The sequence below is a fragment of the Toxotes jaculatrix genome, chromosome 20, assembly GCF_017976425.1.
Source record: "Toxotes jaculatrix isolate fToxJac2 chromosome 20, fToxJac2.pri, whole genome shotgun sequence".
Classification (NCBI taxonomy): Eukaryota; Metazoa; Chordata; class Actinopteri; family Toxotidae; genus Toxotes; species Toxotes jaculatrix.
In genome coordinates this window covers 18,362,041-18,376,431 of record NC_054413.1, presented here as the reverse complement: position 1 = coordinate 18,376,431, position 14,391 = coordinate 18,362,041, and the positions used below count along the sequence as shown (strand labels likewise).

At 41.0% G+C, this 14,391-nt stretch overlaps 1 protein-coding gene and 6 non-coding genes across 8 annotated transcripts; 2 read left to right on the top strand and 5 right to left on the bottom strand.

The window, feature by feature from the left end:
* Positions 1–387: 387 nt before the first annotated feature.
* On the top strand, positions 388–8,317 carry map3k8 (mitogen-activated protein kinase kinase kinase 8). Of its 2 annotated transcripts, none has more exons than XM_041066186.1 (8): positions 388–512; positions 1,183–1,548; positions 1,726–1,899; positions 2,872–3,133; positions 4,135–4,241; positions 5,105–5,257; positions 6,563–6,809; positions 6,971–8,317. In XM_041066186.1, the coding sequence occupies exons 1-8, from the start codon at positions 510–512 to the stop codon at positions 7,093–7,095; spliced, it is 1,437 nt and encodes a 478-aa protein (XP_040922120.1). In that variant the 5' UTR covers positions 388–509; the 3' UTR covers positions 7,096–8,317. The 2 variants fall into 2 exon arrangements, with proteins under 2 accessions (XP_040922120.1, XP_040922121.1); XM_041066187.1 differs by having other exon boundaries at positions 430–516.
* A 2,596-nt stretch (positions 8,318–10,913) lies between these two features.
* trnaa-ugc lies at positions 10,914–10,985 on the bottom strand. The gene has a single exon. It is a non-coding gene; the product is annotated as a tRNA-Ala (tRNA).
* Positions 10,986–11,298: 313 nt separating this feature from the next.
* trnas-aga lies at positions 11,299–11,380 on the bottom strand. The gene has a single exon. It is a non-coding gene; the product is annotated as a tRNA-Ser (tRNA).
* Positions 11,381–11,790: 410 nt separating this feature from the next.
* Positions 11,791–11,872, bottom strand: trnas-aga. The gene has a single exon. It is a non-coding gene; the product is annotated as a tRNA-Ser (tRNA).
* Positions 11,873–12,681: 809 nt separating this feature from the next.
* Positions 12,682–12,753, bottom strand: trnaa-ugc. The gene has a single exon. It is a non-coding gene; the product is annotated as a tRNA-Ala (tRNA).
* Positions 12,754–13,292: 539 nt separating this feature from the next.
* Positions 13,293–13,364, top strand: trnag-ucc. The gene has a single exon. It is a non-coding gene; the product is annotated as a tRNA-Gly (tRNA).
* Positions 13,365–13,577: 213 nt separating this feature from the next.
* Positions 13,578–13,649, bottom strand: trnag-ucc. The gene has a single exon. It is a non-coding gene; the product is annotated as a tRNA-Gly (tRNA).
* Between the last annotated feature and the right edge of the window lie 742 nt (positions 13,650–14,391).

The following is a 14,391-nucleotide window of genomic DNA, read 5'->3' as shown; positions in this document are numbered from 1 at the left end:
AATATGTAAACATGTACACAGAGATGGTTCGCTATACCTTTACTGTGTCCTTAGTAGCTATCATAGAGTTACAGCTGTGACTTAAACCCGAGTTTCCTCTTTTGGCTTTTATGGCTTTTATGTCTGATCACTTTAAACGTTTTAATGTGTTTTTGCTGATATGTAGTAAATGTTTTCCTCACAAAAAGAATCAAAACACATTTCCCCCCCCAATCAGGAAAACACCCAGTGATTCTGCGAAAGGTGAAGCCCTGTGTTTCAGCACTCAAGCCACATGAAATTTGTTTTTCATCTGACACAACAGGGGAAAGGGAAAACGAAAGCTATAAAGAGTAAAGTGCTGGCACTCGACATTAAAGGGTACCCACCTACGTGCTGATCGACTACACTTCCTGTGTTTACTTCCTTCTAAACACAGACCGACCTCTCACTCTCTGTCAGTCAGTGCTGGACGCTGGAGATGCGTAATGGAGAGACGACAGTCGCAATAAGCTTCTGACTCAAAGATTATGGCAAGTACTGTAATTTTTTTTGCTACTACATCTCACCATATAACATCAAATATAAACTTAATTATCTGCCTTTTTTAAGCTTATTATTTTAGAGATTGGTTGTAATATGTGTAAAACAATCTGAATTATCTCTGTCGCTATTGTTTTCTTGGGGAAGGTATTCTGAATTTGCACTCTTAGATTCCGATAAATAAATTTATCTCCGTAGCTTATTTGTTCATTTTAACACGGGGTTTGGTGAGGAGGGAAACCCATCTGTGTCTAAAAAAAATATTTTGCAAATGTGTGTGATTTGCATGAAGCAATTTGTGTAACAAGCTGGAGTCCTATCCACAGACCGCCAAAGAGCAACAGTGAGCTTTTTTACAAATAGGTGATCAGCATTGTGGTTGTTTTGTAGATGTAAAATAAGGCCCAGGCTTTCCTGAGGGGCTTCCCAGTTTTACTGTGAAATTCCCTTCATCTGCTAGGAAAATAGTCCTCTAAGCCCCTCCCAGCTGTATCGCCTGCTTTCTGAACCAAAGCTTCACTGCCTCAGTGTCACTATGCATCCTGTGCTGCAGATGAACTTTTTAAAGTCTCGAGCTGACTGATGACAGATGGGCTTTCTTGCAAGTCTTAACTAAATGGAAAAATTTCCATCAGCTGAACTCTTGATGTCTCATTTTAGATCAAACAGGACAAACTAAGCATCAAGATGGATTACAAATATGACAATGGAATAGAATTGCTGTTGGCTCATATGAATATAGAGGACATCATCAACGCTGCAGAGACTCTGTTTCAGCTGGAGGAGGAGGAGACGGATGAAGGAGGCTTGTCATTTGAAGAAGAAGGTCTCTCCCAGGAGGAGATGGATGAGAACGACGAGGCAGGGGACTCAGTGGGCTCAGGGAGTGAGCAGAAGGACTATCGGCTTGGTGGTGTTCAGTATGGGACAGTGACAGACCTCCTGTCCTTTGTCAACCTGCTCTCCAACATGCAGGACGCAGCCCTGCAGCACCTTCCTCAGGAGATGGGAGTGCTGCTGAATAATGTGAGAATCTGTTCTTCTTTTTGTCCTTCAACTGTGACTCTATAACGAGACTGAATGTTTGTGTGCATGGCAATTTCTTTTTTGTCTTTTACTGCGTTTACATTTTCATATGATCAGCTATGAAAAACTTGCAGTATTTTCTTTTCTTTTAATTTATTAACTGACCTTTCTTTGCAGAAGGGCATGGCTGTTAAAAAAAAAGGTCGCTACCAGATCAACGTGGACGTGCTCCTGTTTCCATGGAAATTGACCTACAAAAATCCCGGCTCTGGCCTCGTGCCCAAGGGCTCATTTGGGAAAGTCCACTTGGCTCAGGACATTACCACCAGGAAGAGAATGGCTTGCAAACTGGTGAGTCCTTCTGAGCAATGACTGGAATCCATCCTGCACCGACTTCTCGAAACCCTGGCCTCACATGCCAAATATTTAACCTGCCAAGTGCTATTTGCTCTCAGAGCAGCTATTCCTGCGTTTGTACAATGACTCTTGATGTCAGCATACCATTTGATATGTTTTCTCTTGAAGTAAAAGAGGAAGAGTTCCAGTTAAAAGAAGAACCAGTTTTTTGTAACAAACTTACAAAATGGCACAAGATGAATGCAAGAATGGAAATTTAACAGTAACTTCCCAAAGCTCCACTGGATGTTTGAAGCTAAATTCAAATAACATGTTTACTTTTTTCCTACATGGAAAATATTGGTACATGAGGAAGAAGCAGGTTCCTACTTAGTCTGTGGCTATCATCAGAATGCTGTGTTGTCACAGTGTATTGTACACACAGTTACCAGTACACTGGAGAAGGCTTACCGGCACTAGATTACACTATGTACTTGGTATTTGAGTTAGAGGTTTCCTTCATGCGAGCTGACAGCTTTAGATAAGAGCATTACCTATTAATCATCACTGAGAAAAACACAGACTGATATAACATGTTAATTTCTGATATTTAGAGCTGCTGGTAGCCAGATTGGTTTTTTTTTGTTTTGTTTTTGTTTTTTTTGTTTTTTCTCTTTCCACCTTCTCCCAGTTTTTATGCTGAGCTAACCGTGTCCTGGCTCTCACTTCACCTATACCCTTTTCATGTCTGTATGCCAAATATAAAGCCATAGTCAGAAGCCTTTATTATAGCTTGGCCCAAAGACTTGAAGCAGGGAGAAAAAGGGAGCTTGGCTCAGTAAAAAGTTGATAAGACAGATGTGACAGTGGTATTGATCTTCTAAGTAAGTGTTTTTTTTCCCAAAATGGTGAGCTGTTCCTTTAAATAGAACCACGGTGACAGTTTGTACTGATGAATTTATTTACGTCTCATCGTCACCCGGACAGATCCCCATGGAGAACTTTAAAGCAGCCGACGTGGAGTTCCAGGCCCGGTTCCGACATGAGAATATCGCTGAGCTCTACGGTGCTGTGCTCTGCGACCAGAACGTCCACCTGTTCATGGAGGCCGGAGAGGGCGGCTCGGTCCTGGAGAAGGTGGACAGCTGCGGGCCCATGAGGGAGTTCGAGATCATCTGGGTGACAAAGCAAGTCCTGCGGGGCCTGGAGTACCTGCACTCTCATAATGTCATCCACCACGACATCAAACGTAAGAGCAAAAGAAAAAAAAAGTTTCATCACTTCCTGTGTTGCTGAGGAATGTTCTGTGTTAAACTACAGGAGTGCAAAGATTTTCAGGCAGTTCGGTAATCTAAGTTTTTATCTTGTTTACGTGAAAGTCAAAAGCCACAGACGGATGCAGTTCTTGTGAATAATAGTACAGAGAGGCAAAAGTGCCAAGAAGGATGAAGAATCAGTACAGACAGCCACAAACCAAAAAGACCACAGAAATCTCACAATGACAATTTTACGCTCAGAGTGACAGAATCTTACATACATTTCCTGCTCTGCAGCTCTGACTAATGCTTATGGAGGAAATGTTTGAAGGCCATGTTACCCTGAAAACAAAAAAAAAAAATATGGTAGCTAATGACTGAAATTACAAGAAGACAGTGTAGTTACAGAAGGCGGGGCTCTGCTGAGGTTTGAAATGAGGTAGCTGTACCACGGGTTCAGCTCTTGTGGGATCAAAGCATTCTCCACAGCCATCTGTCAGCCTCATGTCCTCAAGGCTGTTTGCTGTCTGGAAATTCCAGCCTGCTTCTCATGCTCTCTCAGGGTTAAGTGTAGGATCCAGAGGGGCAAGTGACTTACAGCGATGGTCAGCCTGGCCGTCTGACATGTTGCCATGGTTGCTACTGTTGCCTGCCTGCAGTAAAAAATGTAATTATGCCTCAGTGAGGATTTTAAGCACACGGATGAGCCTTTTCATGAACGGCTTGCCCTCAAATTATCTGTCAAATTCCTTTGCTAAAAGAACGCAACTTACTTGATCTACTCTTCTGAGGCTTCAGTGGCCTTTTCTCAGCTGAAATCAGAGCAAACAGAGTGCAAGTCAGTTCAGGATGCTTGAGAAGTCACTAATTAATGCTTATTACCTCAAATACCAGCCTGCATAGCAAAGCAAAAACACTGAAAGTACACAGCAGCTTCTCCGCCTCTGCAGTATCTGTAAATCCTAACATCTCTTATTTTTTTTCTCTTTTTCAGCCAGTAACATTGTCCTGATGTCGGACAAGGCAGTGCTGGTGGACTTCGGCCTGACGGTGCAGATGACAGAGGATATTTACATTCCTAGAGACCTTCGAGGAACAGAGGTGAGAAAATAAGTCATGGATCTGCAGTCAGGCTGCACGTGTGAAGCCTGGAAAGAAGGAGAAAAAATGCTGACTCCAATCAATACTTGTTTTTCTCTGAACTTGTGTTAGAAAAAGCAGCAGTCTTCTTGACTCTTGGCTCGGGCGAGACTTCCCCGGGGATTTAGACAAATTAGCCTTAAGACTTGTCAGCGCTTGTCTCTCTCTTTTCCAAAATGATTACAGAAATTCAGTGATTGGCAACAGAGCTGTCAGTGCACTCATTGACCTCACTGATGCAAATAATAAGAGTCTGCTTACGCCTGGCGTTCTCAGTGCAGATATTTTAATCAGCACTTGGGAAAGTTTAGGCTAATTCAAGGGATTTCACACACACGCCTTTTCTCCCGTCGTTTTCCCATGTTTTGACCTGTTTGTGTGTCAGTCTATATGACTATCTGCACATGCACCCTGGGCCCCTCATGGCTTGGTTTGTGGAAAGTCCCAGGTCAGACACCCAGTGGTAATAAGAAGAGAGAGAGAGAACTAGCACACTGGGCTGCACAGGCTCACATTAACACGGGACAGCAGGCTGGAATTTCCAGCACAGAGAGAGAGATAGAGAGAAATGAACTCTGTTATTGTGTTTACTTTTCACACTCCAAAGGCCAGCACACTTCTGCAGTGCCTTTACCTTGACACACAAAGCGTGGGTCTAAAGGTAAACTAACCTTTAGACTACATGTTTTTGTTGTAACAGAAAACCCCTTCTATTGCAACATGTTGTTTCCTGTTTTTCCCCCTGTGTTCACACTTTTTCCTGCCATTAAGCTCTGCAGCTTCATCATGTCTAATTCATGTGATGTTATCCTTCTTTCATTTAGATGTATATGAGTCCAGAGCTGGTTCTGTGTCGAGGACACAACACCAAGACAGACATCTACAGCCTGGGTACCACAATCATTCACATGCAGACTGGAAGCCCTCCCTGGGTCCGCAGATACCCACGCACTGCCTACCCATCATACCTCTACATTGTAAGTACTGCACATTTGTATTAGTCATGTTAACAGTGTGAATCTGTGCTTGCCTGTTTCAGTTTATTGGCTGGTCAACAACTTTATTTGCATTTTTATTTGCAGCCCTAGATTGTAAAGAAGTTTGGTAAAAAAAAAAAAAAAAAAAAAAAGAATTCATGGTCCCCAGAGGATGAGGCCTCCTGACTTTGGTGATTCTCTGCCTTTTACTTTAGCTTCACCAAAAGTCTCGACCGCCGTTTGTTGGATTACCATGCGGTTTTATACAAACATTCGCAAACCTGGTTAATGACCAGGTAATTTCAAAATTAACGACATTTTCATCAATGCAAATGATGCAAAGCGAAAACAATCAGTATTTTGGTTTTATATGTAATGAAATATGTCCTTGTCAAATGATTATTATACTGTCATGTTGTCAAATGAATAATTATGTCAAAATCAGTAACTGCAGTTTCAAAATGACAAAATGTGAAACTGAAATATTAAATTTAGTAATAATACATGGGCAATTAAAAAAAACTTTAAATTTCTCATCTAATAATTTGATGTATATAGAGATGCATCATTAAAACCAAAGGCTTTATTTTGAGGGAAGTACTGAAAACAAGTTTGGGTTTTTATCTTATTTCCATCTAACAGTTTGGTTTTCTTTGTAAATGAGCAGTACACCTGCACAGAGCCACTAGCACAGCACTCATATATATATATCATATATAAATTACATTACATACCATGCGTCATGAGATAGACAGCATCTTATATCTTGCTTCCTTTCAAAAACTTTTCCATGACCTTTCTCAGGTCTTTCACAGTCTTGATTATCATGAGATCAAAAGGTTTTATGTTCACAGCCTTGATTATCATGAGATCAAAAGGTTTAACGTGACTGTTGGCTGTATGTGCCCCATGCCACATTTAGTCAGTCACTACTTCTCTTTCTTTTAAAGGTTTTCCATTACATGGGCTCTTTGCTTCCAAGATGTCTCGTTTCTGTTTTGATGATTATCAGCTCTTTTGATTTAGACAATTACTCACTTCCTTGTGAAACTGCTGTCAGGGAGAAGTAATGTTAAGTCACATCTACAGACTGAGCTTCGCTATTTCCTTCGTCTCTTTTTACCACAGTCAAACTTGCTTTACAAACCACCACAATGACATTACAAAAGGGAAAAGTGGGTCACAGCTGTTGGAGGAGTTATTTTTGGTTATTTGGAAGCCTTCACCATCTTTGTAACTTGTCGTTTCTTCTTTAATGCCGAATTTTTTTTTAACACCAACTTTGCTTTATCTGTCTTTTAACAGATACACAAGAAGGCACCCCCTTTGGAAGACATAGCTGAGGACTGCAGCCCAGTCATGCGATCCTTCCTGGAGCGAGCCATGGAGAGGAACCCGGCTCTGCGGAGCTCAGCATCCGAGCTGCTGAAGGACGAGGCCATCAACCCTCCTAGGGAGGATCAGCCGCGTTGCTGGAGCCTTGACTCAGCGCTGGAGGAGGCCACCCATACCATACTACGACAACAGAGCCAGCACCACGACACAACACAGGGTAAGGACGTAGGTGCTGAGCTCAACGTGTTTGCAGTGATAAGACACTGAAGGATACATTGCAACCAGCAATAACACACTGTTGCACATGTTTGCACCGCGTGAACACTGAGCACTAAATATGTTTACCCTACTTATAAATGTTCTTTTCTTCTTCTGCAGAATCGTCTCTGTACTCGGAGGACTCTGGCCACATGAGAAGAAAGGGCTCCTTGTACATCGACCTGGGGGCTTTGTCAGGTTACTGTAAACTGGTGGCAGGACCTCCCACCTCAGAATATGGCTAACACCTGACCACAGCTCATCATGTTTGTGGCTGTCAACTGTCATTGAAGCCAAGTGAAAGCTGACTTTTAGCCTTCTTTGATAGTCTGACGTAATCATCACTGTTAAAGTCTGACGCAGAGTTCAGAGAGGAGGGCAGCTGCAGGCGACATTGCTCATTGACAAACTGAAAATGTTTGCAAGAGTTGGGACGACTTGTAACAAATGGAACCAGCTCAGCCGGAAATGGACAACGCTGCAGGACAGTGGTCGGATGAGATGCATTGTGAATAAATGAGCATTAACTATTGGTATGACTTCCCAGACTTCCTTGCGGGATGTCTGTCTGTGCTTTAGTTCAGTGAGGTAATTAACACAGGAATAAATTAAATGTCTGCTGTTTTTCTTCATGAAGCTACGTCTGATAATCTTCAAAATAAGTTATTCTATCACAAAAAAATGTAAGCTATCTGTTAAAAGAATGTGTGCGCTATGCAAACATGTATGATGTGTAGTTCTGTGCGGACTTCCTCTTGTTTATTCCTGTGGAATATTAATATCATCATCGTGCTATGTAAATTAAGCTTCTGTGGAACGCATGTGCTATCTGATTGTGTTTCTGAGAGTTTGAAAATGTGTCACACATTAAGCAATAAAAGAGCGATAAAATAAAAATCCCACATTGTGGCATTTCTCTACTGCAAAGTAGTTTGCAATTTAAATTTAGATTATTCATTTTAGATTTGTCCCTTCACAACTTGGGGAGATTGGTATGAAATTAAAACATTCAGTGCACAAGTATGATTCACTTTCAGTGTGTTAGTTACCTCTACTTTCATTTTCTATCATACGCCCCGACTCTTAGACTGTTAGGCGTCCGTATAAGGAAGCTGACAGAGCGTACGTACTACATGTGACACTCCGAACTCACAAGTGTGAGTGATGATACTTGGATTGTCAGTTTCCACTGTTTGAACTACAACAAAGACATTCATATCAGTAAACATAAAAATCAGTAAACTAGTCTCTCTAACAAGAGGCTTTCCCTTTAATCCTTTCCAGCTGGAAATCCATCTTATGTGCACAGACTTGATATGACTTACAAGATCACTGATGAGTGAAATGGATTTTGTTAGTTAGGGAACATGTTTTCTTGGTAAGGTACGAGTGGGTGGGGGACACTGAAGTTCCCCCTCTCCCTCCTCTCTCTGGCTCTCTGTCTCTCTCGGTAGAAGTAAATAAAGAAATCAGACCCAGCCATCTGTAAAGTGTCACTTCTGTACTTCATACACCCATGCAAAGTGTGGTAGAGAACTATGTAGGTCTCAAGATATGACCTAACTTTATTTTAGAACAAGATTAAGAGTCTACAGCCATGCAAGCTGCTCTTTGAAGCTGTAACATGCTCATAATGATTTGTTTAAAGAAGATAATTAGCTAACTATTGTTATCTTAGTCTAACTTAACTTTTGCTTTTCTTCTTACTTAAATGTTTCATTTTTTTTAATCTCTTCTTAACTTCCTCTTCCTCTACTTAAGTACAATTCTGAAGTACGTGTACTTTGAATAATTCGTCTGTATGCTACTTTACACTTCATACTACTTATTATTACTTTTTACTACTTGTGCTGCATTATATTCAGTATATGCTCCTACAAACTGTATATTTGACAGCTTTAGTTACTAGATCATCTTTAATGTCAAATAAATATGAATCTAGTAGCTACAATTATGAGATTCTTTGCTTGTTTTCCAAAAAAATCTTCATACAAACCATATTATTAGCTTCTAAAGTGTGATGAGTCAACTTTCCATCATTCTAGTGCAACAACCTGCCTTACTCCTTCATGTTTCAATATACAGACTCTTTTTCATAACATTTTTAAACCAGTTGATTTAATTATAAAATAGGTTTCAGTGCACACGTGTTTATGAGAGATAAATCTTTCTAAGACTGATGTTTCTGAAAGTTAAACTGGCCAAGAATTTAGAATTTAGTAAACTACAAGAAAAATGTCATTCACACATCAATGTAAATAATCCTATTAGCGTAATACACAAGCACTTCTACCCGTGTTACTTTGAGTATATCTTTCTGATGATACTTTCTGATGCAGGACTTTTTCTTGTAATGTAATATTTTCACGTTATCATTACTTGTCCCTGTGTAAAGACTCTGAACACTTCTTCCACCACTGTCTCTTGCAGTGATCTCACGTAGCATTCAAAAATATTTTTGGATGTTTAGATGCCACAGGACAGATGGTGGTAGTTAGTGAATACGTTCCCCCGCATGAAGCAAAACTGCATGACTGATAATGTTCCTGCTACTAATCTACACTATTTCAGCAAGAAAGAGCAACAAAATGGTGAAAAACCCAAACTAACATTTCATTGGAAGCTGCTTTGTGTGGGGTTTCCTGGACTCCCCAACTCGCAGCTAAGTCACATAGATGAAGTGTGAATAAAGTTTTAGTGAAGCCCTGTGCTACATTACTTTTAATTGTCCTTAATTAGTCATGGGCAGTATCTACTACAGATTTTGCATCAGGGAAACCCGTGTGGTCGAAATGTGTGAACTGTTCCTCTCCGATGTGCAGCTCAGGCCTACTCTTCCTCTTTCTAAAAGCGTCACATGTGAGTGGGCGGTGAGCTCTTCGGTGGAGGGGGTTGCCTCCGAGTCTGATCTGAAAGCCAGCATTTACAGTGAAATTCACTGGTTTCCACTGAATCTTACAGACAAGTACTATCGTCTTTTAGTAAGAGCAGATACAACTCTCTCTTCCGAGTATTGAAGTAACTGCACTCACCACTGGCCACTGTGTTCCTATAAAGCTGCTGTGCTGATCAAAACAGGAGCATTTTATATGAGGTCATAGGGCTGGGCAGAATGGCCTCAAATTTATATCACGGTATAACTTGAAGCACAGACAGTAACAGTACATATCACAGTATATTCTGTCATCTGACATAATTTGTAGATCGTTTTGTGCTTGTCTGACTTTGACAATGTCCATATAATGGAAGCTGCACCAGTCTTTCTCACCAACCCCTCCTCCTCTTCATTGTGTGCAGCGCTTTCAGGGATTTCTTCCTTTCCAAATAAAGCAGCATGGCCTCTCGTGTTTTCCGGACAATTTGGGCTGAGAACAACGAAGCCTGCAGTAAAGCTTATTCTCCTTCCTTCTTTAGTACATTGCTGCCTCCCACTGGTGAAGTTATGTAATTTCCACTATAGACCTGTGAGGACTCTACTGGCCAGCATTGTTATAATCTAAAATCTATAATCTATAATCTAACAGCTATAATCAAAATCCATATTGGTGTACACCATCTGTCCATGTGAGGTCTGTTACTAGATTTTTTGTGACTACATTTTTGTCTTCTATTTTGTTCTGACCTTGGTCTGCTGTAAGTCAGCGAGTAAAGAGACTTCACCTGCTGTTCCTTCTTCCTTATGTGAGCTCCTGATTCTGCAGAAATGTTATTAAAATAGACGCTCTCCATACAGCTGACCTATATTTAGATCCTGGCCTCTAAGAGAATGATGTAGCTTTATTTTAGGGAAACTGTTCATGTGTATTGGACATTAAGTATGTTGGCATGCACCTGCAGGTAAGCACTGCACCCCATATGAAGTGTATAGGACCAACATAAAGTTGGAATCATTTTAAAGTATTTGTGGCTGCTGTGTCAGTGAGGGGCTTTGGAAGTGATAGTGTTGTATATTAGTACACTGTTTAGTGTAGTACTTTGATCTTCACGATGCTTTAAGTTGAAGGCATGTGTGACTAAACAACATCACCATGATGAAGCGAAAATATGTCAACACAAAACTACATGGAGATGCCGGGGATTGAACCCGGGGCCTCATACATGCAAAGCATGCGCTCTACCACTGAGCTACATCCCCTTGCTAAACACTTACTCATTGGAGGAATCTGACTGTCAGGGACCTTTGACCCAGAGCTCTGCAAATCATAAAAGCAGCGTAATGTTGAATTTATACATAACGTCTCTACATAAAGTTTAACAAATACAATCAGTGAGATACTGTGCCAAAGGACAAAGCAAATGCTTTACAATGTTGTGTGTAGATGTGAGATAAAAAAAAATGCTTGCTTTTCACCACAGGTGTGGTCGTGCTGTATGGTTTTGGCTCTAGCACAAGGTTAGTTGGTTTCTGAACACTTAAACCACTTAACCAAAAAGCACATGAAAAGCCACGTTGTCGGCAGGATTCGAACCTGCGCGGGGAGACCCCAATGGATTTCTAGTCCATCGCCTTAACCACTCGGCCACGACAACCACATGCAAGCAACCTCTTTGTGTGTCCCCCTGCACCGAAGCATGTGATCATCTAAGATTTGATGTACTAGACAGTTACTAACCACTTCGACTGAGTGTCACTTTGGTGTCTATGAGGGCTACTAGGAATGAGCTGAATTCTATCACCTCTGTCAGTGTGTGCTCTTATCTTATCTGTGAAGGTTCTCTGTCATCCAAAAGCCACTGGATATAATCAAGATTGTCTTCTCTTTACTTGCTTAGGATTTACATTGTTTAAAACAAAACAATGACAATTTCACTTCACAGCTGATGAACATTAATGCTGCTGCATGTCTGTAATATGCACCACTGAAGAGTTTTGCCTCTAGTACAGGGTTGTTTGATTTTTGAACACAGAAACAATTGAGCATAAAAAAAAAGCAACCAGTCGTTGTCGGCAGGATTCGAACCTGCGCGGGGAGACCCCAATGGATTTCTAGTCCATCGCCTTAACCACTCGGCCACGACAACTACACATAACACTGCCCTTTGTGTGTCCACCAAGACCAGTTAATATTTACACATTTTACAAACATGCTGATGGTGTTTAACAACAGGATCTACCTTCGGATCCTAATGTCGCTACACCACTTGTGTGTAACGTATAAAGGGCTGAGTAGATATTTATTTCTCAAATGGTAAAGGCTCACATTACTAAAAAAAAATTTCAAACCTAGAGACAAAAACTCAGGTGCTTTATTTATTACAACAAATTGATTATTAACTGGATTTCCTCCACTGGGCCAATCAACATCAACAAAGTCACTCAAAGTCACTTTTTTTTTTTTTTTTTTTTTTCTATTGTTATTGACATCACAGTTTTGCACAACGGGCGTATCGCAATATGTTGGGGGGGGGGGGGGGGGGGGGTTTGAGTGTGTTCATTTCTTTGACTTCTTTAGTACTTATTTTGTACTTATTTAGTATTTATTATTACTATTTTATTATTATTACTATTTTACTATTATTTTACTTTTACGTTACTCTATGTTGACCTTCACTCTCCGGACCCCAGGAAACGCTGTCTCATTTTGTCTGCACTGCAGTTGTATGTACAGCAAAGTGACAATAAAGCCTGATTTGATTTGATTTGATTAAGTGATTCTGAGACGCATACCTCACTGTGACTTTACAGCCATGCATAGTTACTTATACTTTTTAACATTGAGCATTTGTTCAAAGCATATAATGGCTGTTATGAAGTTCATTTACATTTACAGCTTAGATTTTTAACATTTGTCAGTCATCTACTGACTATAGTTTGTCAATAGGAAACCACGTGGAGATGCCGGGGATTGAACCCGGGGCCTCATACATGCAAAGCATGCGCTCTACCACTGAGCTACATCCCCTATATGCACCATCCACCTACATCTATAGGACAGGAGACACCTATTTGAGGACAGCAATGGCCACATTTTTTGAAAGAGAAGTGAAAAAGCCATCTACATCAAACTGGATCAACCATCACTAAACAGAGGAGGTGGTCTACAAACCACTTATCAGCCACTTTCAAAGCAGTTTTAAGGTCCCTGCTGAGGACACTTGACACCCAATCATCCCATGGCTCTAAAGAATCATCAGAGACCTCAACGACTTTCAGGGTGTTTATGACCAAGGTCAATACCTGGTTTCCCCACCAGCTAGTTAGAACTAAAGAAGACATTCAGATGAATGTGAAACTTCTTCAAGAAGCTCAAACAAGTACAGTTATCTTTCTACAGCAATACAATAAGCTGGATGACTGATAATCCTCACAGACATACATACTTCTCTTCCTGGTGTACCTCCCTCTTCTCCTCCTCAGCTCATCTTTCTTTCTCACCCTTCTCCTCCTCTCCCAGTCACATTCTTCCACTGACATAAACTCCATGACTTTCTCCTGTGTGTGGCGATGGTGGTATAGTGGTGAGCATAGCTGCCTTCCAAGCAGTTGACCCGGGTTCGATTCCCGGCCATCGCAGTCCTGTTTTCTAACTCTTGGATTAGCTGCCACTAACATGTTCCTCTGTCAGCTGGGATGGAAATATTTCCTCAGCCTTTTGTACATGTTACAAGATGGAATGATGCTACTTGTGTGCAACGGGCACAAATGTCAGAGAAAATATTTCCATCCAAGCTGACAGAGGCTCACATTGTGCACAGCAAAAGTAAGAGCTTATAGTATAAAGATTACTGCGATGGCCGGGAATCGAACCCGGGTCAACTGCTTGGAAGGCAGCTATGCTCACCACTATACCACCATCGCTGCATAAAGACACACACTGTGACTGCCAACTCAGCAGTTTATGCAAGTGAAGAATTTTGAGTGGGAGAGGAGGAGGAGACTGAAAGAAACAAGAGAAGGAGAGGGAGGTGCATCAGAGAGAGAGAACAGATACGGTTTTCAAGCTAAACTTCTATAAATGCTAATTATTCACTGATTATAAAAATAACAGTACAGCTGATTAGATGAAATAAGTGGTATCTGATTTCAATCTCTGCTTCACTAAGCACAGGAATCTAAAGGCTGACTTCACAAATGTGGAAGTAAACATCTTGGGATCATACAAGATACATAAGTTCACAACATATATACGGTATATGCTCTGTCTCCATAATCTGAGCTACTCCCCTTCATACCCACATATAATGTTGCATTACCATTGCAACACTAATATGAAGAAAGCACAACACAGTTTCCCAGAGTCAGGCGTGTGTACTAACAGCAGCAGTTACTTGGTAACAAACCTTGACTACAAGAGTCATACTGTTCTGTTTTAGTTGGTTAGTTTTAGTTGGTAGGTCTCGAACAAACAAGCATGTGAAAAGTAACCAGCCGTCAGGATTTTAACCTGCGCGGGGAGACCCCAATGGAGTTCTAGTCCATCACCTTAACCACACCCTTTGTGTATCCACACACACAACCTTGATCATTTTTGTAGATTTTTACAAACATACTCATGGTGTTCTACGACTACCTTTGGATCCTAATGTTATTACACCGTTTG